At 47.5% G+C, this 26,294-nt stretch overlaps 1 protein-coding gene across 1 annotated transcript in view; it reads left to right on the top strand.

Annotated features, from left to right (window-relative positions):
- LOC135820245 (uncharacterized) overlaps window positions 1-26,294 on the top strand; it is a 107,506-nt gene that overhangs the window by 23,238 nt on the left and 57,974 nt on the right. Inside the window, exons 4-6 of the mRNA XM_065333562.1 lie at window positions 3,771-3,836; window positions 10,729-10,794; window positions 23,039-23,110. Of these exons, the coding sequence (XP_065189634.1) occupies window positions 3,771-3,836; window positions 10,729-10,794; window positions 23,039-23,110 (204 nt within the window). The remainder of the gene's footprint in view (window positions 1-3,770; window positions 3,837-10,728; window positions 10,795-23,038; window positions 23,111-26,294) is intronic.

Here is a 26,294-nt window from a genome sequence, read left to right on the forward strand (position 1 = left end):
AATTTTGGGAGACTTCAACGCCAAACTTGGTGGAATGAGTTCTCAGTATCGGTGCATAGGACACTACGGACGCGGGCGACGGAATTTTAGCGGAGCTGTCCTGGCCGACTTCTGCGACGCACATCATCTCTTCGCTTGCAACACTGCGTTTCAGCATCCAGCTCGGCACCAAACAACATGGACTTGCTGGAGAAAAGGACCGCAAGATGGTGTGTCTATCCCTATATACAATCAAATAGATTATATATTCTGTCTTCATCGACAACGACAGCTACTTGTAGACAGCCGGTCATATTCTGGTACGCTGGTGGAGTCTGATCACCGACTAGTGGTTGCAAGACTCGATCTCTCTCGCCTACGCCATGTGTGGAGCTCTGTTGAGCACGGTAAGAAACAGCGTGCCAGCCAAAGAATACTGGTTGGTTGCCTCTCGGACCCAACCATGCGAAGGAGGTATTGTGATGAGCTGGAATCCTCTCTCACCGGCAACCGGCTCGACAACACTAATTGCCCATCAACTACCTGGATTGGTATTCGTCAAACGGTGATTACAGCAGCGCCGAACACTCTGGGCGTTGCTGCACCCAGGAAGAGAGGTGGAAAGTGGATCATGGACGCCGACACGCTAAAAATGTCCTGTGAGAAGCGTCGACTGAGACACCGGATCCGTGATGAAAAGAATGCCGATGAAGTTAGCATCCTAAAGCAACAGCGCAACAAACTCTCTCACATGATCCGACAACACGCCTGTGGAAATGCAGCCAGCCATCTAGATGAAAAAGCTCGTGAAATTGAAAATCAAAAAGACGGAGCCCAGATGTTCCGTGCTGTGCATCTGCTGCAGCGTAAAAAGCAGTCGCCGATAGTGGTGAATGATGCCAGCGGGAAACTGGTCCTTCGCCCGATGGAGTCAGCTTCAATAATCAGAAATCACTTCTCAGCAGCCTTCGCTGATTCCACCTGCGCACCTCTACACCAAGAGAAGAAACCTCTGGGGATACCGATAAGCGAGGTAGAAGTCAGGTCGGCAGCACGACGCCTAAATAACGGCAGAGCGATTGAACCCGACGACCTGCCTGCTGAACTTATCAAATATGGCCCAGCACCGCTTCACCGTCACCTTGCCGATCTATAAACACGTGCCATCAACTGTGGTGATCCGCTGTCAGTTGGCCATGGAACTCTCGTCCCACTGCAGAAGCCTGGGAAGCCTAAAGGTCCACCATCTAACCTGAGGCCCATTGTGCTTCTCACTGCACTTCGGAAAGTGCTGTCCATCATTGCCCTAAATCGCATCAGGCATGCAGTCAACACGTTCCTGTCTCCGAACCAGAGTGGCTTCCGCAGTGGTAGGAGTACGGCTGATGTTGTTTGGTCCTACAGATGGATCGCGGCACGGTGCCAGCGAGTGAAGGAATCACTTGGCGTGCTCGGCATAGACATGTCGAAAGCGTTCGACACAATATCCAGGCACCGTTTGCTCACTATATTAGCTAGCTTCCTTGAGAATGATGAGGTCACCATTATCTCCTACCTACTCAGGAACACGTCCCTTGAGGTCCGGTTACCTGGAGGGAAGAGCGAGCAGTTCCAGACCACCCGAGGCACACCACAGGGTGACTCACTATCACCTGTCCTATTCGTTATCTACCTGGAGGCAGCGCTTCGGGAGGTGAGACAGATTATCTGCGCAAGACCCGACCTAGATGTCAGGCTCGGCTTGCCAACTGATACAGAGTACGCCGACGATGTCCACTTCCTATCGTCTGACTGCAAACGTATTCAAGAGCTCCTGCCCGACATTGCAAAGTGCCTCAAAGCCTGGGACCTCAACATCAATGAATCTAAAACAGAACTCACAAACATCACATGGCTGAACGACAGAGTGTGCGAGGAATGGCGCCTCACTAGGAAGCTTGGCTCCCTCATTGGTGACCATGAGGATGCTGCGCGGAGAATGCAACTCGCCACAGCTGCCCTGCGCCGGCTCTGGGCATTATGGATACGTGGTTCCATTGTAAACGAATCGCTGAGAGTACGGCTATACAAGGCATTCGTCTTGCCGGTCCTGTGCTACAACAACGGGACTTGGGGCCTCACTGGCACCGCTATGCATAGAGTTGATGCGTTCCACAGACAACAACTGCGGAAAGTTATTGGCAAACGGTACCCAGCTAAGATCAAGAATAACACCCTGTACAAGAGGACCAACTCAACACCACTTGGTATCTCGATCCTGGGAGCCCGCTGGCGTCTGTTTGGGCACGTGCTGCGGCTGGACCAGAGTGCACCGGCGAACCTGTCAATGTGCTCCTACTTCAAGCCATCCACTGAGCCTACCTGGAGGGGCAGGCCGCGCACAACTCTGCCGGTCGTGCTCAGACACGATCTCGAGCTGGTTGGGAGGACCCTCAAGACCTCGGCAGATCTTGAGGAGCTGAGGAGCATCGCCCAGAATCGCGGGGCGTGGACCTACCTCAGCGGCCGTATCCTGGAGAGATATGTTGCTGCTCACAGATGAACCCTGGTAATGATCAGCAAATTCAAATTCAACTCGGTTGAGCTGCTAGTTTGCTTGTTTTAATTGTATTTTATTTTCGTCAAGCGTTTTATATCGCATATGTTTTATATCGCCATCAATATCCTGTTTGGCTGTTGTCGCTTCGGCTTATGCGAAAGCTATACATGCTGTGTATATCTACATTGCATTGATGCCAACGCGGAGAAGCTTCTAATAAAAAAATAAAAATAAAAAATAAAAAAATGTCTCATATAACAACCCTACTGCTCAATTCAATCTGCTCGTGCACGAGCCATGCTCACCCGTACATCTAGTTTGATCACTGCTAGCCATGAAGCTTCAACATTATACTAATCTCACCGTATAATTATCATCTCTTATTGGCCACAGGCCATCGTGAGAATACATATTTGAAACAACAAGAAGAAGCAAAGGAAGCCTAGATCCTGAATTGCGACTTCGTGCTCTGCATATTTGTTGGGTGTGTATGGACGTGGATTGGACGCGCGATGCCGTTCGAGTGACGGTGTTTCCTGATGTTGAGCTTTCTGCTCGGCCAGTTTCTGTTCTTCAACTTCGTTGCCATCCACTCTCTTCTTCGTACCTTTCTTCATGAATTCAGTCTCAAGCTTGGTGCCTTTTCTTGGCCTCAAACCACAGCTCCAACAATCTACGCTCATCCAGGAATCCATGGCCATCGGAGAAAATCAAAATCAAACTGACCTGTTGGATAGACAGACACTGTCAAAACAAAAGCCAAGGTGAAGGCATACATGTAGCACGGAAACAAGAAAGAACCTTGATATCAGTTCCTAGATGTTAGCCTCATCGGCTCATGTTCAAGTCTACAATGGTGTGTTCCAAGCGCACTCAAAATATTATTTTGAATTTCGGCTTTCAGCCGCTTGTACAAGCTGCGGCTGAAACAAGCAAAAAACGGCCGAGAGTCAGCCATGGCTGAAAGTCGCTTGTAGGAATTCTTTCAGCTATTTCCATGGTAATCGTGATGTAAACAAGCGCTTTTTTCGGCTGAATGGTTGAATTGAGCTTGGTGTGACCGCTGCGTTAGTGGTATATTGATTCAGCTGGTTCTGTTCAGCCATTGTCCCATTGCCGCCCATTTAAGATAAACTTTATTAGGCAATAATTCACTCAAACAAACACCAAACACACAGCCCATATCTCTGAAAGCACTCATCATTAGCTTTATCAGTATGTGTGGTATTGCTGTTTTGTGATGTCTGTTTAGGGGATTATCTCGTCTTCATGTAGAGAATGTGGCTCCGGGGTCATTTAACAAAAACGTGGAAAGAATGTGAGGCAACTTATGATATAGAATCTTTACTTGTGTTAATAAAATATTGTGTTTACACTTCCCTGAGCAGGTGACTAGTTGTTGTTATCTGGCTTGCAATTGTTGAGTTTCCGAAATACTTATGAATAATATGTTCAATAAAGCAACGAGAGAGCTTGGAAGCTCAGGGCCCTACGCTATGCTTTTTTGCCTAGTTCATCATGCATGTTATTAGAACTAATAGATGTTTCTCTTCGGCCCAAACTTCGTTGCGGTCTTATAGTGTTTTACGTCGACCATGACGGCTACAATGCCCAATCATACCACAACGAACTGATCGACTACATCATTGTATTGCAAAAAGTTTCCATCCGTTTGAATAACATGTCTGATGAGCTAGGCAACAAAGCATAGCGTAGGGCCCTTACCCCGGCGAAAGAAACAAGCAGCTGCTCCGATAGCACGGCGCAATCAAATAATTCTGAATTCAGGTTCTTGTTCAACCTGCGCAAAGCCCAAATTCGAATGCTGATTGACCATGCATTCTTTCAGAAGTCTGCAGTCCGACGTGTGTCTCGTGGCCAAAGAAAAATGTCCTAAGCGTTTTCGTATCCATCAAAATCCATCTCGAAATTTTTGTTAACGGAGGGAGCTTTTGTGGACCCTGGCTAGCGCCAGAAGTTACTGCACTATCGCCCTGCATGCATTCCCCCGAAACACTACGCATACATATATGCCAGGCCTCTACAGTCTCTCATTTCCTGGTGCTGACCGCTTCATTGCTATCAAGAGTACATAACTAGGTTATGGATCAACGGTACTTTACGGTATTGCTGAAACGATTACGTTTTTCTCCTTAGTGGCTTAGCTGATACCATACCGATCGGCTTATCGGCTATTATTGTAACTACATCTGTACATGTACATTCTGTGAAAAAAATTCTCGAGTCCAACATCACCAACGACGGAGAGCGGGCGCATAGATCCGATGATCCCTCAACAAGTCCGTCAGCTGTTCGGACTGACGAGACGAATACAGACAAGACAGAGGCGACGCACTGGTTGCAACCCAAGAGCTGATGGTGCCCTTCGTCTCTGACTTCGCTGACTCCGACGATGAAGTCAGAGAAGCCGGCCAGGGGTGCAGATCGGCGGATTTCGACGTATGAGCTGACTTGAGGCGCGCCAACAAGTAACTAGTTGCTTTTCCTGTCTATGCTCAAAATAGGCCCAGACGCCAGGCCTAGCTCGTCGTCGAGCAAACTGGTTCGGGAACCGTCGACAGAACGGAAAACACGAACTGAAGCCCACTTTACTGTCTTTGGCTCACAGTAAAGTGGGCTTCAGTTCGTGCAGAAGCCTCAAATGCTTACCGGCGAAAAAGCAATCAGCATTTCCATCAGCAGTGTCGTGATCACTCCTCCAACCTGCGGATGATGTGGTCCATGATCAACTCTGTCACTAGCCGTTCTCGTCAACATCATCAGCCAACGTGCGACATCACAGAAGTCTCGGATGCCTTCCACAGCATTGTACATGATCCGTCCCGTCCGGCTCAGCTCCAGATTCCCATTGGTCCACAGCCGCAAGGTTCAATGCTGATGTTCCAGTCAACCACCCCAGATGAGGTCAAGCACCTCCTGGAACGGATAAATCCCTGCAAAGCCACAGGCAGTGATGGGATTCCTGGGTGTCTGCTACGTGCTTGCGCTGACCTGTTCACTCCATCGCTTTCAGTGCTCTTCAGCTCATCGCTGAGGCATGGTGAAGTCCCTCTGGCTTTCAAACATGCTGTAATAAGCCCTCTCTTCAAAGCTGGCGATCCTTCGGTGGCTGCAAATTATCGTCCTGTGTCGCTCCTGCCGATCGTATCCAAACTACTCGAGAAGATAGTCCAGAAGCAACTTGTTGCACATCTGGAGCGATCATGTGCCATACCACCGACTCAGTTTGCCTTCCGCCGTGAGCACTCCACAGAGGACGCCCTAGTTGTAGTAACAGATGTCATCTTAAAGGCCCGGGACGACAAGTTGACCACAGGCGTCTGCCTAATCGATATGTCAAAAGCCTTTGACAAGGTCAGTCACAGCCAACTGGTCCGGGACCTATTCGATCTCGGCCTGGACAATGCCTCCTTTCGCTGGTTCTACAGCTACTTAAGCGATCGAACCCAGCAAGTGCGCATTGGCCCCACCTACAGTGTTGCTGCTAAGTGCTCATCTGGTGTACCTCACGGCTCGGTCCTAGGACCGATCCTGTTTAGCATGTACACCCATGATGTCCCTGCCATAGCCCATCCTGCTCCATCTCTGCAATTTGCCGATGACATTGCCGTGCACTGCCACAGAAATCAGTGCTAGCCACATCAGCCTGCCTATCAGGGGCCGTCACCAACGTCGCTGACTGGCTCAAGCATCGACATCTGCTTCTAAATGACAAGAAGAGTCCTGTCAATTGTATCACAACGCAATGCAGGTCAGCATGTCACGGTTCGCTGCAACCAGACAGAGCTTCCCCTGAGCCCAACCGCAAGGTACCTCGGCGTGACCCTTGACGCCGCTGTGAAGTGGGACCCCCATGTTGACGCGATGGCGAAGAAAGTTGTGCAGAAGATTGGAGCACTGTGGTGGTCCCGCAGATGTCTGAGCCTCAGTAGTCGCATCCAGTATGTGAGGTCAGTCATCATGTCTGACCTCCTATATGGGTCTAACGCCTTCTCTTCCTCCCTCAAGGTTTCGCAGCTTGATCGCCTTCAGGTCCTGCAGAACCGAGCGGCAAGAGGGGTATACGGTTTGCCGCCTCACACCTCGGCTCAGCCTCTGCTCGAACGGATGTCCCTGTACAGAGTTCGCGAGTGCTACGCCCAGAAGCGGCTCATCCTGGTGTGGCGCTGTGTCAATGGGAAAGCCAGCAGTGTCCTCCAGGACCTATTCTCACCATCAGCTGGCAGCATCACCCGGCACCAGGTTTCCAGGGGCCTCACTGTCCCCTCGGCACAGTCAGAAGCCGGCAGATCTCACCTGGCCTTTCAGGCAGCCTTGGCCTGGAACGCTCTCCCAAGGAGTATAAGGGAGATCAAGGCTGCCCAGCAATTTAAGCTTGCCTCCATCCCCTACACCTTGCAATGAATGCTTTGTCTGACTTTTCCCGTCCATACACCACGTCATTTACTCTTCTCTCCGTGCTTGTGCGCTTATGAACTCTTTGTGTTCTCCTTGTTGACGCTTTAAAATCGCTCTATTGACACCGCAATATCGCTCTGTTGACGCTGCAAAATTGCTTATCATCTCCCTCCCTCCCTCCCCCCCCCCCTCTCTCCCCCCCCCTCTCTCTCTCTCTCCCCCGTAGCTCTCTCCCTTTTGAAATTCCCTTCCATAGAATTGGGCACCATTGCCCGTTTGGCCTTGCGAAGTAAAATAAAAATCAACAACAACTCCAGCTGACCAATGGTCTCGGGATTAAGGCGCACATCACGCACCATGGGGGAAAGGGAGAGAAGAAAGACTGTGTGTGAAGAGTGAGAACCTGAGAGCGAGACAATGATGGAGAGAGAGAGAGAGAGAGAGAGAGAGAGAGAGAGAGAGAGAGGAAAAAATGGGGGGGGGGGGGAGTGAGGGAGGGTGAGTGAGTGAGTGCCAGATTAGTTCAGGAAACTATGGCAATGGACCAACAGCAGCATTGCTTTCAGTGGGGGGGGGGGGGGTGGGGCAATACGGAGAAGTTAGATTGGAGCTGCTGCCAGGCAGAGTAGTGTGCAGGCACTGGATCAGCGAGAAAGGGGCCATGAAAAGCAGCAAAAAGGAAAGAAGAGAAGAAAGAAGCCAGCAAGTACAAAAAGCGAAGTTTGCACCTTTGCAATGTATGAATATAGTGTATGTGAGAAAGGTAGTGGCAGATGAATTAGATATATTCACACATTGCAAAGGTGCAACCTTCGCTTTTTGTACTTGCTGGCTGTTGTATTTCTATCTGAAACCATATTAGCTAAATGTACATAAGTGTGTGTTTTAGTTATTACATTTTCATGTGACGGCGTTCTACTGATGACAGTCACAAGAAAACGTTATGGAACTTAACTTTCTTCATTTTTTGCTGTTGTTATGAGTGCACAATTTATCTTATTTATTGCCGTCTTTTGTTATGTCGCGTGGCAGGCACAGTGGGTTGGTCAATGACCATGATTGAGAAAGGGGAGGTACCTGGTTCAAGTCCTGCCTGGGAGAGGTTTTTCCAGCCGTGCCGCTACGCACAGTCAACTGGGAACTTGTGGCCAGTCACAAGGGGTACATGGATGCAGCTAATGGGGTCGTTTTCGGCACTTGTGCCAGTGGTTGTGAGACTTACCCACTCACCCCACCGTTAGGCGCTGCATCTGCCGCTAGGGTTTATCGGATGTTAGCGGCCGTCGGGAGTTCCCTTCGGGAACGGATACGATAATTTACTTTTTTTACTTTTTTTGTGATGATTTCTTGTTTTTTCACTCGGCTTTATTATCATTTCACTTATTATTTGAACTCGGATGGTGAGACAATATATTATAGTTATGATGGAGAAAGGAAAAGGACAAAATGTTACGAGGTATGACAAACTGTCCACCAACGTAACCAGATCTTATACAGTCAGCAAGTGCGACAAAATGGCACAAAACTGACAAGGAGTACTGAGACATTCAGCGACCTGACACCTAGCTCCAACACTTCTCCAAGGCGCAAACGAACAACCTTGCAACTTGGAAGGCTCAGGTTCGGAAAGGGCTAAGAGGGGAAGGAAAGCGCAATGAAGAAGAGCATGAGCTGCGCATCACAGCAACAAAGAATGCCGAGAGTTACTGGATGATGACGAAACTAGTAAGACTATTGGACAGACCGGCCTTACTACAACTCGACGACGCAAAGCAACAGACCACCCAACTTGGGAGGCTCAAGTTGATGTAATAGACATAGAAGGAGAAGCTAAGCGAAGACGAATTGTGACAAACCAAAACGTCAACATCCTACTGAACTCCACTATCATGTATGATGGACTAGCTTTGTACAATAACAAGTAGTTCCACACGACGTACGTCAGATGTGCAAATTTGAACTCGGATGGTGAGGCAATATAGTTATGATGAAGAAAGGGAAAGGACAAAATGTCAGGTCGCCGAATGTCTCAGTACTCCTTGTCAGTTTTGTGCCATTTTGTCGCACTTGCTTCATCACTTATTATTTGGTGCAAATTTAGCGCTACATGGTTTATAATTGCGACAGGCTAAAGGGACAAGCCCAACTTTTTTTGCGGATTTTCTGTTCTTTCCGGTAAAAATGTGGCCAGCTGTCTTTGATGGTACAGTACGGGACAGGTACGGGATAACACCAGACGTGACGATGCTGTCCTTGAATGTACGGTAAGGGACAGTACGGGATAGCGCCAGGCATGTCGATGTTGTCCTTGAAGGTACGATACGGGACAGGTACAGGACAGGTACGGGATAGCGCCAGGCATGCCCAATGGCACAAACAAACAAACAAAAACAAACAAAAAATACACCAAATTAATGCTGTGTGGACACTGGCTAGTGCCAGACGTTACTGAAGTCTTCGGCATAGCTACGGGAATAAAAAAAACTAACTCTGCCGTTACAATCATGCATCAATGAAGTCAAATGTTTTCCATAATCGCTATCGCTTTGGAAGTGCCTTCCTCTTAGTGGCTTCACTATAATTTGTCGTCGTCCGACTTGTAGTTTATCTGCCAAGCACTTCAGACGTCCAGGTAGGCGTTTTCAGCCACCATGAAGGCGTTTGCGCTCTGGGTAGCGTCTGCAAATCACGCGCTCAAAAGAGAGTGAAACAAATAATTTCTTGGCGGAACAATCCTGTCACAAATTCTTGATGGAGCACGAGCGACTAGAATACTTGGCAGCTGGATCTCCAGAGATACTCCGCTGCCTGTGATAGTCCCCCGCAAGAAGAATCAGGTGAAAGTGAAGAGGTTTTGCTCAGATGACAAGCCATCAGCGGAGGCAGCGCAGAGTTTGAGAGCTCCGTGACACGAAATGGCAACGCGGACAGCAGCGCTGAGAGTGCCGAACGAGATTCAGTACTATTTTATTGTTTTTTTACTATGTTCACATGATCAGCTCGAACAGAATAAGGAAAGACAATGGTACTCCATGGCGACTATTCTCAGCTGGATAAGTTGGTGAGATACGTCTTGATACGTCTTGGTGAGATACGTCTTGTCGCTGTTCTCACACTTTACCATTTTAGCAGCTTGCATATGCCATTGATATATGTGGAAAGCGCGCACATTTCTGGTGTATAAGAATGATCATTCCTCCATTATCATCATTATCATCCTCTACTGATGAGCTTCGACAGGGAGCGAAACAGCTGTCTAGAGGCGTGGAGCAATATTATCTCTCAACGGAAGTGTCCTTGCTGGTGTCTGTATGGTTCGGCTGAAGAGCGCGTGGTTGTGATGAGTTGGGAATGCAATGAATAGCGTTCTATTCAGTCACGATATTCCACTGATGATAGTGACATGAATATTGATTATGGAAAACAAACATTTGACTCCGTTGATGCATGATGGTGACGGCAGAGTTAGTTGTTTTTATTGCTTTATTAAAATTATTGTCTCCACGGCGTTTGAACAATATGTTATTGTTGATTTTTTTCTATTATCTCTCACGTGTTCTTTACTATTTTAACCACCAGAAATGAATGGTTACCACACAGCGTGTTCTCTCGCTTGCGCTCTTGAAGTTGTTATATCCGAAACCCTTGATGATTGATGTAGAATTTTACCGCATGTCTAGAAAATTTGTCAATACACCATGCTTCAAGGCGTAACACTTGTTTAGCTGGAAAATTTCAATCATTGGCTATGTGTGCTTTGTGACTTGTTTCTTGGTTTTTGCTTCTCAAAGTCTCTTGTCGGAGAATAATATAACCAGCGTGCAACGTGGTATCTTTAGTGGAATGTTGGAAGAACTGTAAGTAGTTAAATTGAGAAGACTGGTTTGTGGAAATGTAATTGTATAAGGCCAACTGGGTCTCTGGCTCTTCAGGGAGGCTGGGTGATAAATTGGGACTTTTGAAGCTGAATTGGGAAGTGTTGGTTAGAAATGGATTATCTTTGTAAGTGGACTCGGATGGAGAGCCAATGTTTAATTTATACAAAAGAGAAAGACCAATGAACTACAAGTTACGCTATACTGTCCACTAACGCCGCCAGTTACTAAACAATCAGCTCGTGCTATATTATTGCACGACACTGACCAATGGTACTGACATTCTACATTTAACTGGCTAACAGCTCTAGCACATCTTGTATGCACACTCCAACAGCCGTCCAACTGGCAAGGTTCTACTTCCTCCGCTTCATTAAAACTGTCGCTTTGCACATCGCAATGTTTGTGACTTGCTCGTTGTATGTAGTATCTATAATTTAATAATATAAAAATCTGGAAAACATATTACGCCTTCCACACAAAAGGTGCAGTAATGCCACAAGGAATGCATGGAATGATTTATTTACGTGAAAAATGCAATCTCAACACTTGCGTAAATTGACTAACTTTCTGGGCTATAATTCAAAAAGAGGACCAAAAGTTTACAAGTTATCCGTTTTGTCCAACACAAACGGTTATAAGCAGAATACTGTTGAGTGAAAAATGTGCAATTATCAGCACAAAGACTGACTGATGAGATCAAAGATCCTGACATTCAATGGCATCAGGATCTCATCAATCAGTTTTTGTGCTGATAATTGCACATTTTTCACTCAACAGTATTCTGCTTATAACCGTTTGTGTTGGACAAAACGGATAACTTGTAAACTTATGGTCCCCTTTATAATTTTAATCCTCGACTCTCCATCCGAGTTTTTCTGGGCTATTTTTAATTTTTGGAGGTCAAAAATGCCCTTGGCACCTGTAAAATTACATTTTTCAGTTTCTATACAGTGTGAGGATCCAATATAAACTGGAATAGGCGCCCCTGTGAGTGAATTCTGATCCTGTACAACAATATACTTTGCTTTATCGCCTTGTTAGTATTTGACCCCACTAATTTCCCTGATACCTAAGCGGTCAAATATATCGCGTATTTGATTGCTTAGGCTGCATTCGATTGTAGAAACTTGATCCTGATCCCCGCCGACCAGATCACTTCGATCGGACGGATACAATCGAATGTGCACAACCGATAATTCGTTTCAAGGCCTGAGCAACCGCATTGCTACAGCTCATCCCGTGGTATCTCCACGCATTTTGGTAAACTCTTGATCTAGTGTACGCATATTGGGAGTTTTGAGTAGATACGAGTCGTACCGTGGAAATGAATCCGTCCAATCCGTCTCTGGGAGGTGGGTTGACTGGATCCGAATCCGTGCTCTCGGGATCCGGATTCGTACAATCGAACATGTACGAATTTGGCGAATCCGGGTCTGGGGCTGATTTTTTTGACGGCCTCTTTTACGGGCAAAATAAAGTCATGTACACGTGAAAAAATTGAGATACCATGAAAGGTAAAGTAGAATTTTATTCAAGTACAATACATTGGGAAACTCCAATACATTCCACGTAAAACAGACGAAATTCAGTTTTCAATGGCCGATGCCTACCCCATCACCATCCTGCGTCGACAGGCCTGTCAGGAGCTTTCTAGACCCGCGTAGCCGGAGGTTGACTGCATGGATCACTGCAAATTGGCTGCGAACTCGCACCCAAGCCATGATGATTGAAAATGGCTTGTCCCACTTGAGGGTGAGGCGACCAGCAAGTCGCTTCTGATAGCTGGCGTATTCGCGATGTAGCACCCCATCCGCGGAACAAACCAGTGGTGTGAACGACCCACGGAGGTCCTTGGAGGCCTGACGGTACTTCTTTTTCTTCGCGTTAGCAGCGCGGTTGGAAGTAGCTTCCCAGGATGAATGGGAGTAACTTGGTGCGTTGGCGTCAATGATGCGATTATCAAAAAACACCACCCTGTTATTTCGTGACTGAGCAGGAAGAATACTGGTGAGTTGCGATGGATGATGTGTTGCAGATCTGGTTGTCTCACGAGTAGACATGCGGCATTGCGGTGCGGCTGCTGATGGTGGCAGAATGGCTTTCACCATTTCCGGACCCTCCACAAAGTGCAGCTTGTACAGAAAGCAGAGCTCTGCTACAGTACGGCGAATGTCGAGGCTCGGGAGGTATGATCCATCTCCAATTATGTGCAGGGCACGGCGCTGGATGGCAGTGAGGCGGGCCAAGGTGGTGGGGGCTGCGCTCATCCACACCAGCATGCCATACTCTAACACAGGGCGGACAAAGCCACGGTACACGATTGCCCGGTGCTTTGGGTCTAGCACAGCCCATGCCTTCCAGAGGAAGCCGAGCCGCTGGGCTCCGCGTACTGCAAGCTGTCGGATATGGCTGCGGAATGCAAGCTGCCTGTCAAAGGTGACGCCAAGAAGTTTGAGCTCCTCTACTTCTGGCACGACTGCTCCTTGGAAGCGTATTGCGTTCGGGGGGGGGGGGGAGGTTGGCGAGCGGTGGTGGCTGATGGTCAATGCCTGCGACTTTGTGGGCTCGAACTTATCCTCCACCTGCTCCCCCATGCTGCCAGTGAGTCTACTGCCTGCTGGAAGATTGCTGTCTCTTCTGGCAGTCTGAGTCGGGCGGTGATGCACTTGTAGGGAGTTGTGTCGCCGGCGTATACAGCCAGCTTTGCCCCATCAGGCAGGTGGTCTTCTGCGTCGTTGACGTACAGAAGGAAGAGGATGGGGCCGAGGATGCCGCCCTGCGGCACGCCAGATTGGATTCGGTGGGTCGGTGAAGACTGGCCACCTATGACAACACGGATGTGGCGGTCTGTCACGTAACTCCGGAGCCAGGCAAGGAGGGGGCACTTATGCCGCACCGCTCAGCCTTGTGGAGGACGCCGTTGTGCGAGACCTTGTTGAAGGCCCCGGAAATATCTACTGCGAGTACCCTGACGAGGCCTCCACTGGCAGCTGCAAGGTTCCACTCATGCTGAAGAGCAATCAGCAGAACAGAGGTTCCCCGTCCAGTGCGAAAGCCAAACTGCCTGTGAGAAAGGATGTCATTCTTCTTCATGAAGTTGGACAGGCTGCGGTTCATGATGGACTCCATACACTAAGACATTATGGGCAGTAGTGATATCGGTCGGTAGTTTCTGGGGTTCGACTTGGGGCCTTTCTTGTGTACCGGTACGACGTTGGCAACTTTCCACATGGCAGGTTGATGACCACTGCAGAAGCACAGGGTAAACAGCTTGGATAGGGGCAGGGCCAGAGAGTCGGCACATTTTCTCAGCACTCTAGCGGGTACTGCATCAGGCCCTGTGGCTTTACTTGGATTCAGGGCTTGGAGTGTCCGGCGTACGGTGGCTTGGCGGAAGTGGACTGTTGCAAGCGTATTTGCGGCGCGCTGGCGGACATGCGGGAACGGCCCCGACTGTTCTGCAAAGTCATCGTCTAAGCTGCACTTCTGGGCAAAGTACTTCCCGATGACGTTAGCCTTGTCATGGCTTTTGGTGCATTCCATGCCATCGGGGTCAACCAGGACTGGGATGGAGCCGTCCAGGCAATGCCCTCCAACTCGTTTAATCACGCTCCACCACTCTCCGCCCTGCAGGCTGCCCATCCGGAGCCGTTGCTTGACATGGTCGAGATGTCTGGCTTTAGCTCTTGCTAGACATCTCGTTGAGTCAAGGCATGCTAGCTTGTATGTACACTGGAGCGCTCCATTTCTGGGGTCATCGCGAAATTTCCGCCAGGCATTGCGCTTTGCCCCCCACCTGTTAAAGCCTAGTTCACATTCGACGGGGCGCGACGGGACGCGACGTACGGATCGACGGGAAGCGACGGGACGGTCTGACCGCATCCAATGTGAACACCAGGAACGGGAATGCAACCGTACTACCGTACAGATCGGGAAGCGACGGGAAGAGTTGGATCGATCCAACTTTTCATACCGTAGACGGGCATAGACGGGGACGCAAGCGTACAAAACGGCTGCTATTTGAGTGTGAACAGGAGACGGCGTCGTGCGCCGACTGCTCCCGATTCGTACTTGGAAATTTTTAGCATTTCGAACACTGCGCTTCCCATGATAACTTACAGAATGGCTAGCACGAGTTGAGTTGAATTTTAGCAACATAAGATCTCGTGTCACTTATTGTATTTAGGGATAGTTCAGAAGCGTGGCAGACGAACTATTCTATCATTTCCTGGGGCTATTATTAGGCACTTCAGTCACGTGACAGGACCTGTCAAAATTTGCTAAGGTGAGAGTGCGTACTTGCGTGGCACCAGTCAAGTGCATGCGCAAAACTGCACAGGTACGCGCTATGCTTCGTTGTGCGGGCTGATAGTTGGGCGCATGGTGTTGCTCTGACGTTCAGCTTTCAGTAGATCCCGCACACGTCATAGTGCGTACATTTTTGCGAGTTGTAGATCACGTACACTTCCAGCAAAGTGTTTTTTCACAAAGAACTGTTGTTTGCTCGCGTTTGAAACGTTGCTTATCGTCTTCAGCGTCGTCTTTCCATTCGGAAACAGTAGAGTTCTTGTTTACCAGGGTTTGCGCATCGCTGCGCAAGGAGACATTATGGACGTAGGCACTGAGAAGTATGCGCTTTAGGCGGAGGAGAACGACGATGCGTCGTCCTACCTGGGCGAATTCTCAAAGCGTACTGAGAGCCAAATTTTGACACGGTTGCGCTGGAAGGCCTACTGATGTTTACAAACAATCAAAAGGCACAGTGGCTGCCGGAGAAACCCTCCGATGAGGGGATGCTTTGATATACGCAGCCAGGCACGCTTCACGAAATTTCAAAGCTCACCAGCAGGCAATTCATGACTGCTGCATGGAGCAGTTGAAGGAGAGGGAGGCAGATATCACACCATGGAAAGAAGCTACCAACAGAGGTCCTGAGGAACTTCTTGCCAACTTGGAATCACTTGAAATGGCATGACTGTGGGCACGAATGTCCTGTGCAGTAATTCGCGCGCGCGCGCGCGTACGCGCGTACTTACCCTCCACTTTGCTGTGTACGGCGTACAACGTGGAAGTTCTCTGTTGTTTTTGTGCCAGAAGAATGTCTTTATAGCTCTTACGCTTTAGTACCCGCAGGAGCCTGCCAGTATGTCGTTATCAGTTCATTTCACAGCAAACTGAAGCTGTTACTATGGGTTACTATGGCGTTGCTATGGGTTGCTATAGTGATTGCGGTCACAATTGCTATATTCTTGACTATTCTGAACTTTGATCTGTATTGTTTCGATCCATACATGGTTGTTGGTGTAAGTGAGTGATGTGTGCTTGAAAAAAACACTCTGATGTTTTGTGACTATATCCACTGATGATACTTCGGAGATGCTGTTGGTGCCACAAATTGTATTGATTTCGCCTTATGCAACTGCCTATCTTCAACCCTTCATATCTGAGTGGTATCAGTGTGGATTTCAATAAAATTTTCTGTGTGACCTTGTGATATCCACCACCATCGATTACCGATGATAAACCTGGAAAAAACGCGATTTCAAAAAATGGGGTGAAGTGCCTACTATTATTTGAATGAAACTCGGATGTTGAGCCATAAATAAATGTAGAAGAGAAAAGGACATATCGATACGAGTTAAGAGTAACTCTCCATCACTGTAACATGATACTATATACAGTCAGAAAGTGCAATAACTAGGCTCATTTTCGTTGCGCTTGCCTTCCCCTCTTTGGTCTTTCCATAACCTTGAACCTTCCAAGTTGGAAGGCTGTCGGTTAGCGCTACGGAGATGTGTTGAAGCTAGGTGTCAGGACGTCGAATGTTTCAGTACTCTGTCAATTTTGTGCCTAGTTATTGCACTTTCTGACTGTATATAGTATCACGTTACAGTGATGGAGAGTTACTCTTAACTCGTATCGATATGTCCTTTTCTCTTCTACAATTATTTGAATGCCACAACTTTCAGGACTAATTTTTTGGTCTTCATGAAAAACCGATATTGTGAACTTGATTCCGCTTCTTTCAAGGAGAAATAATTGAAAGAAGTCCCGAAAAACGAGAAATTAGGTCCGAAAGTCACCCTGTCACGGACCGTGCCTTATGACTCGCGCCGTTCGACTTTGAACGTCGCAACGACTGCTGCATGTCGTGTCGTATGAATCGTACAGGATTTTACAGCTCACCCCAGCCCTCCCGACAAGCCCTTACGTCCCGTACCGTCGGCCTTGCGTCGAATGTGAACTAGGCTTAAACAATGACCTTGATGCTGCAATGCGGTACAATGCTGTATAGGCTATAGTATACTACTAGAATTACAAGGATATGTCGTATATGAAGAGAAACTATTGCGTGGAGAACACGATAAATAGATTCTAGACCTCATAGTCCGTCTATACAGGATAAATAGGCCTCGTAAAAGACCTCGGGGGACCTCGGTCTTTTAGTAGTAGTATTGACATATCCGCGGCAAGCCGCTTATGTACAACGGCATGGGAGAGGATAACAAAAAATGAAAATATATTGTTGGGGAAATCCACGCTATTATCGAATATTCAACAATGACGGGTGTGGGGTTATACCAAATTCCCATAATGTGGAAGTACGTTATTATTGTTGAAAGCACTAGGTGATCTGCACTCCACAATGTGACCTGTGCGATTATATCGTTGAATGATTGCCTGTTCCGAGCCACCAAACGCAGTGTCTCCAGGTCCTTCAGACTCCGGAGACGCATGGACGTTGCCTTGGCTAATTCGTTGTCTATCACCACTGGTAGGGTGATGCGCGGGCGTCCGAGCCAGCCCCGATTCTGTCGCTGGAAATACGCTGTCATGCTCACCTGCGCTGGAGTTGCTTCAGGGAGGCGTAGAACATGACCAAACAGTTTCCACCGTGCTCTTCTGCTTAGTACGGATATTGGCTCGGCATTGCAGCGGGTATATAGGTCTGTGTTGGTGATAATTTCCGGGTAAGATATCCCTAATAGACGGCGGAGCTGCTTTCTGTGGAACGCATCCATGGCTGTAGCATCCCGGGATGAAAGCACCCACACGCCACAGTTGTAGGTCAAAATAGATAGCACAAATGCATCAAACAACCTCAGGCGGGTTGCTCCAGAGATAGCTTGTCTCCGCATCCACAGGTTGACAAGTGTGTTGAAGGCAGCTGCGGCTTGCTGGCGCCGGCGCTTGAGGTCTCCTGTAACTCCGTACAGTGAACCAAGCAACCGGGTGGACCTCCATCGTTCCTCACCTCTTCTTGCAACAGCCTCTTCTTGGTATAGATGGGTCCACTCGGTCTTGGTAGGGTTGATGTTGAGGTTCCACTCTTTGAAAACTACCTCTGCCTCTGTTAGTGCGCACGCTAGATGTTGACGGTCCGTGGAGTACAGGTTAACGTCGTCCATGTATGCTGTTTCGCAAGGTATGGACATATCGACAGTCGTGTAGGCTGTCCCTCCAATATTCAGTATGGCAGGTCTTGGCGATATCCTGGGACGCAGGCAACGCATTGTCGCTTCGAGATAACAGGTGAATAGCACCGGCGACAAACTATCTCCTTGTGGGATGCCTATTGATGTTGGAAATTCTGCCGAGAGCGCATTCTTTATCTTCACTCTTAGCCTTGTGTTGTGCAACAACATCTCCACCATTCGTACCTCATCTGTGTTAACTATTTGTTTCATTACCTCCACCAATCTCCCCCGCTGTACTGTGTCGAACGCCTTGCTCATATCCATTCCGAGGACCGTACATTGCCACTTGAAACGTTCAGCCTTGGCTGCCAGCCACCGGCCACACCAGACAATATCCGCGGTACTCCGACCCGGACGGGAAGCGCTCTGGGTTGGAGATAGGTAGGAGTCAATCTTTGGCATAATCCTGCGAAGTGTGATTGTTGACAGGCATTTGCGTATAGAGTTCAAGAGTATTATTGGCCTGATACTGGTTAGCGGCCCTCTGGGTTTCCCTGGTTTCGGGAGCGGGATTAGTGTTCCACATCCAAGATCCATTCCACTGCCATCCGCAAAACATTGGTTTAGAATGGCAGCGATCTCATGTGCGATCCTCTCACCAGCATGCTTGAACAGGTCGCCGGGGATGCCATCCGGCCCACCTGCCCTCTGCGATTTGAGTAATCTAATTGCCAGTGCAACCTCCGCAGCGCTGATCCTATCTTCAAGATACTTCGAGCCCAGCGGTCTCAGAATATCATTTACTGCAGATGGATCCCGAAACTGCTGCCTGAAGTGGTCAGCTACCTTCTCTGCCGCTTCTTTATCGTTGGCGATTATCCGTCCAAGAGCTTCATGAACAACCAATGGCGCGGGAGACTGCCGCCGCAGCAAAGAGGCTGCTTGAAAGACCCTTGCATTGTTTTTCAGCTTCTCTACTTCTTGAGCGAAGGAGTCCAGGCGGGCTTCAGAGTTGTTCCGGGCGATATCTCGTATCTGGTGTAATATCTGATTCCGATCGCGTTTCAGTGATTTCCTCCCGTCTGGGCATTTTGTCGAGTCGATTTTTACCCGCAGTTCTTTTTGTTGTGCTGATAGAAGGGCTATGCCAGGATCATGGGCTTTTCGGCTACATTCGGCTCTCTTTTTATATCCAACTGTTTTTGTTGCAGCCGACTCCAGTGCATCCCTCACACCTCCGAAACGCGCCTCAGCTGAAACAGTTCCCTGCTGCGTTTGTTGCGTTGCCAGTGCTTTGTCTACCTCCTCCTGGAATTGACTACAGACCTGGGGGTTCTGAGTAAACATCGAGGTGTTGAAGCTACGCTTAGTTGTCTGGTTTCCCTTCCACCAGATTGGAAATAACGCACGAAGCTGCAGTGTGGCAATGACTATTCTGTGGTCCGTTGGTGTCTCGCAGCCTGCATAGCTACGTGCATTACACAGCAGTGGCTTGTGTTGCGTACGGCAAAGAACAAAATCGATCTGGTTGTAGACAGGTTGTGGGCCAACTTCTCCACTCCCAGGTCGCCGCCAACCCGTCCATGTAGTGCGGTGGCTCTGGCGGTGTTGAAAAGCTGTATTGGCCAAGAAGGCATCATTTTCAATTGACCATTCCAACATGTGTTGTCCGTTATCATTTCTGGCGCCTCTGCTGAAGGAGCCTAGCCATTTACTTTCATCAGCTCTCTTACGAATTCCAACTTTGCTGTTGAAGTCTCCAGCGATGAAGCATAGAACTCCGCTTCTCGTTGTATCTTTCCATACAGTCGACAAAGCGCTGTAGAACTCCTCTCTCAGTGATGGGTTCCCTTCTCAGGAAACAGCGGTAGGGCCATATGCACTTATGACACGTACCGTGTTGTGAGTTGGTTTACAATTACTATTATTTTTGTTGCAAGGGAAAACAAATTCCGCAACACCAATTCTCTCACCAACGCTCCAGTATCTTGACAGGAACGGGTCCAGACGAGGAGCGACGACAATGCCTACTCCTCGCTGATATCCATGGTCCTGAGCGAACGTTATGAGCCGGTACCCCAGCGGTAACACGGTACAATTTGCTTCACAAATTTTTGTTTCTTGGACTGCACAAACATCAACTCGATACCGCTTCAGGTCTCGTTCGAGCGAGTGCCTCTTCCATGGCGCAGTGAGTCCTCGTATGTTGAACGTAGCGACCCTAAACTCATTGTTTAGCCCAAACCGTTGTGCAGACTGTTGTGGAGGATCCGAGGAGGAACCTCCATCCATGGCCGTCACCCCATGGTCGGTCTTTTACTCGGTCTATATATCCGGTAAAGACCTCCTAACCAGTGTATAATCTATACGTACAGCTAAATGCGCAGTCAAGCTCGCATGTGTCTGCGCATTCCATGCATCCAGTACAGAAAACACTTCATATCAGGTATCAATGCGATTAATAGTATAAGTGAAGCGGACATTACAAAATGATGAATGAGAATACATGTATCTAAAATGGTTGTTCCTAATCGATTTTCTTGAGACTATCATCAGGGAAAATCGTCTCACAATAGAGGCTATACGGAGAAACAAACTACTTATAGGTTAATGGATAGTGGGAAGTATACAAGGTGAGGTGTGAAAAAAAAAACTAAAGTGGGAGAGAAGACGAAAGAAATTAGAAGAAATTCACCTAGCATTCACACACGTATTCATTCGCATACACCTACACCTCACAGTTCCTCACTCTATCACATTTACCTGCTTCCACGCCTTCATTTCACTCACCTTTTGTAGTAGCTCACACCGTCAGAACACTCTCACATCTTTTCTTCTAATTTCTTTCGTCTTCTCTCCCACTTTAGTTTTTTTTTCACACCTCACCTTGTATACTTCCCACTATCCATTAACCTATAAGTAGTTTGTTTCTCCGTATAGCCTCTATTGTGAGACGATTTTCCCTGATGATAGTCTCAAGAAAATCGATTAGGAACAACCATTTTAGATACATGTATTCTCATTCATCATTTTGTAATGTCCGCTTCACTTATACTATTAATCGCATTAATAAAGTTATTGTCTCCTCGTCGCCTTTTCATATCAGGTATCAAACGTCTTCATTCCCTTCTCTTCAGGATTGCATAGGCAATGGCTAACATGAAATAATGACGGCTCGTCAGGTGTGAACATTTTAACTCGGATACTGAGCCAGTAATAAATGTAAAAGGAGAAAGAAGTACTTCCTCCGTGTCATCGAAATTGTTGCAGTTTTGACTTTTGATATAAAACGGAGTATTTACTCACCAGCACTCGTACCAGAGTCAAGGAATCGGACATAGGCGATAGTCATCAGTATAGGGTGACGGCAAAGTTCTATTTTATGTTATTGGAAGCTGAAATTTTCGAACTAGACGCAATTTCTTCACTGATGTTGCTGCGATGGTAATTTCGACTCGCTGAGATCAGTCAGGCATTGTAGCCTGCACATTTCTCGCGCTTATGGCCATTCATTCAAGCCTCATCACTGTTTTACCATAGCTGGGGTGAGAATGACTTCGTGGAACAAGTGCCAGCGCTTGGAGAAACATCGAGGGGTCAGGAAACTAAATGTATGCAACAGCGATAAAATTTGTCGCTTTGGCTGAGACATTCAGTACATGATTGTACCTGCAAGAGCCGTGTAGACTTTACACGTAGTGCTAGTGATGCAAGCGCAGGTGCCGTACCAGTGACGCCGAAAAAGAGGGTGGGCTGGACGTGACAGTACACTTACCTGCATGACTCTGAGCTGTGACCACACAGCTAAAATATATGGCATGCCACGGCTACAAAAAGTTCATTTCAAGATCGAGGTGATTCCGCTGACGGTAATCAACCGACCTCGCAACGATCGTGTATTCTTACTAGGCTTCGTTGGTGGTGAAGTAGAGATCATCCAGAGTTAGCAGATGACAAGCATAGCAGCTCTTGTTCTGTGGAGAAAGTCAAAGCGTTTGAGATGAGGCGCGACCAACTTTCAACCTTCCTTGAAATATTTCGGAGAGATATTTTTCCGTCCATTGACATCAGCGACGACAAGGACTTCATCTCTGCGTGAAGACTCTCAATCCAACTGTCCTGGACCGTTACTCTTGTCTTCAGACTATCATACTGTGTAATAAGTTTTGAATCGTTTAGCTTATGGAGTTGTCAGTAACAAGTGACAAGTCACTAGTCAAACTGCGACAATTTCGATGACGCGGAGGAGGCACAGTAGCCTGTCAGTTGTGCGTCTATTATCGCACATTCTGACTCTTTATCAGATTGTTACAGTCGGTGATAGTTGCTGCATAACTCGTTCTCATGTATTTTCTAACTCTTTTTTACATGAAAAAATGACTGCAACTTATAGCTTAAATGAACTGAGATACAACATTCTTTTAAAACAAGGCAGAATTTGAACACGTTTTAGGGGAAATAACACAACGAGAACACCATAAGAAAGAGGTGGACGTCTGATGATGGGTGACTGGCTGGAAACATGACAATTTTTCGACACCACAATAAAGAATGTTTCATCCAGCGCAACCGGCGATTGTGAATAGCAACTGAATAGAGCGGTTGTCTGTTGACAAACACCTTTTCTTGAGAACATCACGGTGAACAAATTATGTGGCATTGTTCACACTGTTAGAAAGTGTTGTACATACGTAAGTTGGATCCTGAGCTGTGTGTTCAGAAAGAAAGTGTGTTGTCTCTACAATTGTTTGGTGATGTTCCGTATCGATTTGTGAACATTTCTCATTCAATTTTTGATTATACAGAAGCCTCCCTGGTAATCGCCTGACTGCTTTGCCCGAAGATCTGCTGACAGATTGTCCCCACCTTCGATCTCTGTAAGTAACTTAGAAGCAATAACATTGTTCTCTCACTTGCTCATTGGCTGTTTCCTATAAGCATTATAGTACTACTTGGTCCGACTTATTAAAATGTGCGTTTCGCTTCGAACGTCAGCCAAACTAATTCAAATAATCTCAGGACGGAACAAACTTTCCAGCTACCTAACACTATCCTTCAGTTGTCGATTTGTGATGTTGAAGAAGAAATGGTTCCAACCCCAAAGTAGGCAGAGCCTCAGGATCCTAGTCGACTCGAGCATTTTGCGTGCAAATTTTGTCGTCAGAGGACTCCTGTTGCTTCTCGCGCTACACAGAGAAGGCCTGGTGCTGAAATCAACACCCCACTGCGATGGGGAATTGTCACGGAGTACCAGAAACCCCTGGGCGATCGTTCTCGAGTGCTTCCTGGCAGATTGAAATCGCTGCAGTCGCTGTTTCCTTGGAAGAATCAAGTTCAGCAAACGCGTCATTCAGAAACTCGTGCAGAAAGCACCTGCATCGCTCCGTCCAGTTTGTGCTGATCTCTCTCGCATTCATTCACGATGTGGCGGCCGACGAATCAAAATCACAGAAGAGATCGTCGAGAAGTTGATCGATATAAACAACCGCCCTTGAAGTTGAGGTCGACTTTCAGGCTACAACCTGGCTGGAAAACTGAAGTGCAGAAAGGGTGAATACGGTGCGTGAATGGTGCGGAGTCCTCGCCGACTCCTCGGAGCCGCAATCGCGATGCGTCACAAGATCGCCAGCCTCCGGGGCCAGTGGATTCGCGAAACAGGCAGGGAGAAGCACGCATGGTCTGATGCAGCTGACTGTGTGACAGTCATGTCGACACAGATCAGACTCAGTAGTTCTACGCGCGCGGCACACGGTGATGAGAAGTGATTTTTTTATTCGTGGCGGTTTACTTGTTCGCCTCATTTGAAAGTGTTGTGGGAGCGTCAGGCGAAAACACCTACATCCACCATTCTGGCAGTTGTACTGCACAAGGAGGAGGCGAAGTCGATCGTCTAAATTGTGCCTATGGAGTGAAAAAATCAAGGAAGCGCAGTGTAGCTTGGAGGAGATGAAAAAATGTCGACTTTTTGCAGGTTGACGCACTTGAAGAAGCGCCCTGAGACACCAGCAGAGATGAAAACTAGAAAGTCAGGCCAAGAAACGACACAGTAGTTATCTATCTACCGCCTCTTGGTCGATTTTTTAGTACAGGTGCTCCTTTGGACATAGGCTTGAGTTTTTAAGCGAAGCGCACATTTTAATAAGTCGGACCAAGTAGTAGGCCGCTGACTTCAGGCGCATTTTTCAAAACCAGAAATACTCGTATTTCTTTCATGTATCCGATTCAGATAGGTTTAGGAAGACTCCACAGAATTTTTGAAGCAAAAAGAATAACCTGGCACAGAGATAAAGCCACTCAAAGTTGGAGAATTGAATAACGGTAATTTCATTTCGATGGCACCAGCAGTATATCACCGATTGGCAGGACTTGCTTCAGTGTCTATAGTGGCATGATTTAATATCTGACTGGTATATAACTGGTGGTGTTATTGGACATTGTAGCGGAACTTTTAGCTCTTTGGTCCTTTTTCTTTCTTATGATTTAATATCTCTTTTTATTTTAGTGATTGGTGTAGCCCGGAGACCATAATGGAAAGTGTTGTGAAGATGTATGGATGAGATGCAAAGGGCAACAACAGTAATAGGTATTGGCTGAAGGAAGTTTTCCTCCTTGTAATAGGTATCGTATATTTGTGTCCTGCTGGTGACAGTCAATTTTCAGATTTTTCACGTTTGGATCTTTTCTTACGAGCAATGGATAAATATTTCGGATGGAGAGCCAAGGATAACTTTATAGCAACGAAAAAGGACCAAGGAACTACAAGTTACGCTATAATGTCCACTAACACCACCAGTTACTAAACAATCAGCTCATGCGATAGCATTGCACGGCACTGACCGACGGTACTGACGTTCTACAACTAACTGGTTAACATCTGTAACATATTTTGGATGCGCACTCCAACAGCCTTCCAACTTGGAAGGTTCAACTTCCTCCGCTTCATTAAAACTGTCACTTCGCACATCGCAATGTTTGTGACTTGTTCGTCTTTAGTCAGGCTGTCAGAATCACTGCTTTCTATGTTCAAACATTGGTGCAACTCTTCCTGCGCAATGTCTACTTGTTACTGAAGCCGTGGTGGTCTCGGAGCTCTCTTCCGCACTAAAAAATCCATTGTTGTCCGCACTATTTCGCCCCAGAGCACTTATCGTCTTTCTGGAGTTCATGCCGTCCCACTTAGTTCGCGAGGGCATTTATCAAGACATCAAGCTCGAGTGTAAGAATCCTGGTATCTCTCCTGAATTAGAAATGCTGAAGTTTACGATGGCAAGAACAATGTGTTCTCAAATTCCTAAAGTGGGCTAAATGTGCCGCACGCATGTTGCTGCGAAGGTAGCAGGTCTGAAAAACAAAGAAAATCAGCGAATCGCTTTCCGAGGAAAGGAAGTGCGGAACTGCTTACCCTATCCTGCTGGAAGGTCGTTACAGTCATTGAGTGTGCTTGAAAAATTCTAGTTAGCCATCATCGCCTGCCACTTGGAGGCATGCGGATCGCTTGAAAACGAGGTTTCTTGACCTGAATTTGAACGCACGTCTTGTTCAGCATATTGTTGAGTGCTGAAGAGCCTGCCTCAAACTCTGATGAAGAGGTAGACCTTAGCTACAAGTGCAGCGAGGGAGGGGGGGGGGGTCGGGGGGGGGGGGGCACAAGCTAAAGCTTGGTTCGTTGACAATGCTCTGCCTCGATTTCTAGCGGATTTATTTGCCCTTCGAGTGGACACAATAAATTTGAAAAATCGCTCTGGGAAGCGACAATTTTAATAACGCGGAGGAAATAAGTTATTTCTTTTTGTTACTTAGAACCTTCCAAGTTTGAAGGCTGGCGGAGTGCGCATCCAAAATGTACTAGAGCTGTTAGTCAGTTAGTTGTAGAATGTCAGTACAGTCGGTCAGTGTCGTGCAATGTTATCGCATGAGCTGATTGTTTAGTAGCTGGTGGTGCCAGTGGACATTATATAGCGTAACTTGTGGTTTCGGTCTTTGACCACATGCTGGTGAGCTGATCTACTCACCTCCCTCCGCATATGCACCTTGATCCTTGAAGGGTGGTGGCGTTCCTAC

Source organism: Sycon ciliatum, chromosome 6, assembly GCF_964019385.1.
Source record: "Sycon ciliatum chromosome 6, ocSycCili1.1, whole genome shotgun sequence".
Classification (NCBI taxonomy): domain Eukaryota; kingdom Metazoa; phylum Porifera; class Calcarea; order Leucosolenida; family Sycettidae; genus Sycon; species Sycon ciliatum.